This window comes from Homalodisca vitripennis, unplaced genomic scaffold, assembly GCF_021130785.1.
Source record: "Homalodisca vitripennis isolate AUS2020 unplaced genomic scaffold, UT_GWSS_2.1 ScUCBcl_6854;HRSCAF=14259, whole genome shotgun sequence".
Taxonomy (NCBI): Eukaryota; Metazoa; Arthropoda; class Insecta; order Hemiptera; family Cicadellidae; genus Homalodisca; species Homalodisca vitripennis.
In genome coordinates this window covers 17,301-22,528 of record NW_025782986.1, presented here as the reverse complement: position 1 = coordinate 22,528, position 5,228 = coordinate 17,301, and the positions used below count along the sequence as shown (strand labels likewise).

The 5,228-nt window shown below is 31.6% G+C and overlaps 1 protein-coding gene across 1 annotated transcript; it reads right to left on the bottom strand.

Moving 5' to 3' along the window:
- Positions 1–419: 419 nt before the first annotated feature.
- Positions 420–4,492, bottom strand: LOC124373975. Its single transcript, XM_046832284.1, has 2 exons — positions 4,043–4,492; positions 420–902 (listed from the first exon to the last, which is right to left on the bottom strand). Exons 1-2 carry the CDS (start codon positions 4,208–4,210, stop codon positions 435–437), a joined length of 636 nt encoding a protein of 211 aa, XP_046688240.1. The 5' UTR covers positions 4,211–4,492; the 3' UTR covers positions 420–434.
- Between the last annotated feature and the right edge of the window lie 736 nt (positions 4,493–5,228).

Sequence of the window (5,228 nt, the reverse complement as noted above, 5' to 3'; positions counted from 1 at the left end):
TAATAATAATGTCAAAATAATACAATTTTAAATTAATAAACAAGTCCAATGTATTCACTTTGACAATCATGGCTAAACATAGACATTGTGAGGTATCCACAGAACAGTTTTAAATTACTTCTTACAGTTGTAATGCTTTAAATTTATTTTTTGACATTACATTTTTAGAATCACAAAAATACAGAACAGCAAATTACTACCTGGCTTAGATAAACTACTGTATTTTGTTAAAGAATTCTGAAAATTGTGGTACTGGAAACCTTAAATATAATATGAAAAAATAATTTAGTATTGAAAAATGTAATCATACAAAAATATGTATATAAATAAAGATTTTGCATGTGATGGTTCTATAAAAACTTTAATAAAATCAAGGCTGCAGATATAAGAGGTAATAATTTTTTCTTCTAGCTTGAAACGGTTATAGCCAACAGTTATAAAGTAAAAAGTTTCTGAGTGCCTGAAAACCAGATATGACAAGAATACAAAATCAATTTATGCCTTGCTGAAACAAGAGTTTCCTGTTTGTAATATATGATACTGAAATCAAAGTACTTCCATATGTGGTAGTGCCTAAGCTTTTTTTGGATATCTTGGATATCACTAATGAGATTACTATTTTTCCTAAGTCTCTTGACTGACTTAATAATAACTGAAATGCAGAAAATGTAATAGTAGGATCTTATTAATGCCGTCAAAAGTCTACTTACCCACGATACTTCTTTAGCGATGTTGGTATGTGATGGGCTTATCTTTTTAGAAACTAAGCTTGATGGATCTGAGCTTGAGTTTTTCTTGCCCAATTCCTCCCTTAGGGCCAGCATCTGTTCTTTTAAGTATGTTAGCTGTTTGAGGATGGCTTCTTGGCGCTTTTTCAGTTCTTCCACTTCAACAGGAGACTTCTGTAAATCAAAACAACTATAAAAGTTTTTGTTTAGGCATGTTTCAAATATAAGTTTTCGTCTGTAAGTATTCAACCTTCAGCTACACCTTACGTTTAGAAGATATATCATGTAGTCTGTGAGGAATATTTATTGGGAGTGGACAAACCATTCCACCTTGTCAGTGAACTGCATGTTCTTGTCACACCACCCAGCTTGCCACTGCATGTTCTAGCCTACACTCCAATGATAGAAAATCCCTATCATAAAATCTCCAATGAGTTTTCAAAAACTTTGCCACTTTTCATCCAAAGCTATTGATGCGATAAGAAAAGCCATGATGATACATCACTGACATCAGCCATGGGGATACCAGAACAAAAGTATGGTTTAGGCAGTTTAAAAATGGCCACAGTTCAGTGCACAATTCGTGTTCTAGCGGAATTTTCAATAACAAAAAAAACTGTACATGTTTAACATGTTCATGTGGCAATCAATGTAAAGTGGTAAACTGTTGAACTAAAAGATGACCTAGAAATCTCAGCAACTTTTGTTTGTAAAATTCTACATAAATATTTAGTTGTGTTGTGGCTCAAAATATGTAAGCCGGCAGTCATAGACCTACAATAGAGAACTTGTTGAAATCATTAAGGACAATCTGGATTTGAAGAAAAATAATCCATAAATGTTATTGTGCATACCAATACTCACTGGTAATAACTACCAAATCTCTGCCGTAATGGAAATTTTTTTATCAACATTATGTTCCGCCAGAGAATACGATGTTAGCAAATGCAGTTCCAGTGAGAAAGGACGTCATTACATAGTTTACAGAGTCGACAGAGCGCTGACACAATATGGTAGTAGTAACTAAAAGTCTTCTTTCCATTATGAATATCTCTTTCGGACAATTGCTTAAAAACATTGCTCTAAAAGTAAGATCTAACTAGAGATTGAATAATCTTCGAACAAACCTTTAATACTAAAACATAAAAGGAACTGTTTTGTGTACACTATGAGATAAAACAATAAATTCACTAAATATATGTAGCCTAACAGTTTTTAACAATTTTAAAATTTTAATTTTGGAGGATAAATTTAATTTCCCCAGTTAAGAGAATATTGTAATACTTTGTAAAACTCTAACAACATAACTTTCCATAATTTTCAAGCAGTATTGTCTGAAGTTTCTGTGACCCCATTTAACTTACCTTACTTATGCTTGGTTGAGTGTGGGCCTCTGGCCACTCTCAATAGTCATCTTTGTCTATTTGAGTAACATTCCCCACAATCTCCAAACAGACCTCAGGTCCCGGAGATAAGCTATAGGTTTCTAAGCTCAACTCATGCTGAGTTTGCTTGCGAACTTGGTAACCTCATTAGGATACAATACCTAAAGCCCTTTAAGATAAATTCTGAAACAGTGATGAGCAATATATACAAAACAGATAAAACTGAGACTAACTTGAAACTGTCTACCAATTCCTAAACATCTAAGACCTCAGAGTATTTATTTTTATCACTTTTTTGTGGATGATCAAAAGGTGTAGCCAAAAGTATTACATTACACAGGCTAGGCACATATTACTTGTTAGCTTCAGAAAACTGGGACTCAGCATCCAAGAACTCCAAATATTTACATAAAATAAACATTTTTGTGGGTGTAGATTAAGGTGACCAAATCATTTTTAGAGTAAACATGAACAAATCTGCACCCAGACCCCCCACGACCAACGGGCCGGGCTGATTTATTATACGGACAGAAAAATATTTCTATGATTTATTCGCAAGGTCACAGTGTTTGTTTTAATATTGAGATAAATTTAACACAAAGACTAAATGCACTCATAGGCAAACACTCTTTTGATACATTTCCAAATCATTAAAATAAGAAATCACTGAATTTGCAATCAGTTTCGGTACTGTGCAGTTCAATACGACACAACTAATTAATACATGAATACAAGTACAACTTTTGACTGACACAACTTTTTCATCAACAGACATTATTTTGACAAAACATGGTAGTTTCTTGTTTAGTTAAGTGCAACAAAAGTACATACATACAACAGCACAGTTTAACCACAGACAGTCAAAGAAATCTTCACAATATATTACTTTATTGTATCACATAACACAAACTAGAGCTAAATCTATTTTTAAAACTGGATTCCGGGACTTTAGAGTGTCCCAAAACAATTTTTCAGGACAATTCCGGTTTTTCTCGACATTTGGTCACCCTAGTGAATCTTTAAAACAGAGTGCATTGTTTTGATGGCTTAATTTACAATGTTAGTAGATGTATAAAAAGCTACAAATAAAAACAAAAATAAATTTAGATTCTTAAATTCTACTTATTAATCACATTAAAATATATAAGCTAGATTACTAAATCCACACAAAACACTCACATACACTGTTAATACTTAGTAAAACTTCCATATATAAGACATCCATGTTGTAATTTTGCTATGGGAAGTTAGAATCGATAAAAAATCATTACCTCTCCAAAATAAAGCTACATATCCCAAATAACTAATTTAACAAAAATTAGTTTACAAGGGTAGGATTTTTGTGCATCTTTTGTCTTTGACTGCTTTTTTAAGATCATAATTTAATTTATTTTTAACAGAGATAATTTTCCAGCACCATCAATTTTAATCATCCCATTTATTCTTTTACACTGCATGTCATCAAAACATTTCCTTGAAAGTTAGATAATGAGTATAATGAATGTCATGACTTGAAAAAAATATATTTGACTAGTTTCTAAATTTTAACCTACTAATGGGAATATACAAATAACTATTATCAGTTTATGTAGTTAAAAATAAAAATCTTTAACACATTATATCAAAGATTCGATAATCATGATCTGATTGTGTTGGTCATAGGTCGCTTATACTGCAGCTAGGTATTGAGAGCCTAATTGATAATTTGGTTCCCTGTTCAGTTTGCAATGCTTAGTACTTTATGAGAAACTAGGCCTAAGCTACCCATGTGATTTTTAGTTTGTTTATTGCAATTTAGCAACATTCTCAATAATGCCAAACTATAGATTACTTCAATGGTAATACAGATCTAGGTGAACACTTACTAGAAATACAGATTTGACATAAAATATATAAAACTTAAAAGTAAACCTTTAACAGCTTGTTAACCTGTTCCAAAACGTTAGGGAGACCATTGGTGATACTATAAGTTTCTTCTGAAGGGTTGATATTAGAGCTGTAAATATTCTTCATTTTATACATAGTATCGGTTATATTTATAGAATCGGGGAAATGAACCACGGGTTTTAATTTGTACATGCTCATAGGACCATTCATTTTCAGTACTGTTAGTAACTTATGACTGGAAAGTAGTTTCAAACAACCAAGATAAAACTTGCACTTCCAAATACAATAAGTAGTCCTATCAATCACAATATGTTTTTAGTTTATCAAAAACGTGCTCTGCACCTCGCCAGCTATTAATAGAAAACAAAAAAACTGTCACTTTCTGACTGATCTAATTGAAGTAGGATAGGAGAGTCCAAAACGCCACCACATGTACTCTACGTGCACATATACACCGCGCAAACTCTCAATTGAGTATTCTGCTCTCTTGAGTTCGGTTCTATCAAGAAACAGATGACGGTAACACCTGTCTGTCAAATTGTAAAAAATGTTCTGTGTCATATTGCTAGCCTAGTTACAATACATGCAGCTTTAAGATGATCATTTTATTGTTTTTCAACTAATACTATATTTTGAGTTGTTGCAACATTAATACCACCCTGTATATTTATATTAATTACTAATATGTACATTTGCATTACATCTTGTTATTTAGTTAAATATCTCTATTGGTGTAGACAAAGTTGGACATAAAATGATTACGTTGTTAGAGAATTAGAGATATAAATACGTTGTTGCAAATTCATCTACTTATTATGTTTATTTATAATTTAATTGGGTAAGTATTAAATTATTCATTGTGTTATTAATATGATTATCATTCCCTAAACAGCTTATCAGTTTATAGTTATTAAAGAATGAACACTAAAATGATTATAGCATAAAAGTTGTACATCAAATGTATTTACTAAAAGTAGTAAACCCACAAAACGGCACTCAAAATCAACAGCGGTCAGATATAATAATTTTCAGCTGATGTACTAAAAGGCTTCGATGTGTACGTTAATATTCCTTATTTGTTTTTAACGTTATTCTGTATAGCAGCTTATAATATATGATGAACGTTAGATAACAAATAGTTTAAAATAGGGTTTTAGCTAGTATACAAACAGTCTTCGTGGAATCATTGGTCGTATTAAACTATTGCGTTGTAATTATTTACCGTCAT

Coding starts and splice junctions, on each gene's coding strand:
- LOC124373975 (XM_046832284.1), bottom strand. CDS start 4,210: ATGAATGGTCCTATGAGCATGTACAAATTAAAACCCGTGGTTCATTTC. Junction 903..4,042: donor TCCCTAACGTTTTGGAACAG/GTTAACAAGCTG, acceptor TTTGATTTACAG/AAGTCTCCTGTTGAAGTGGA.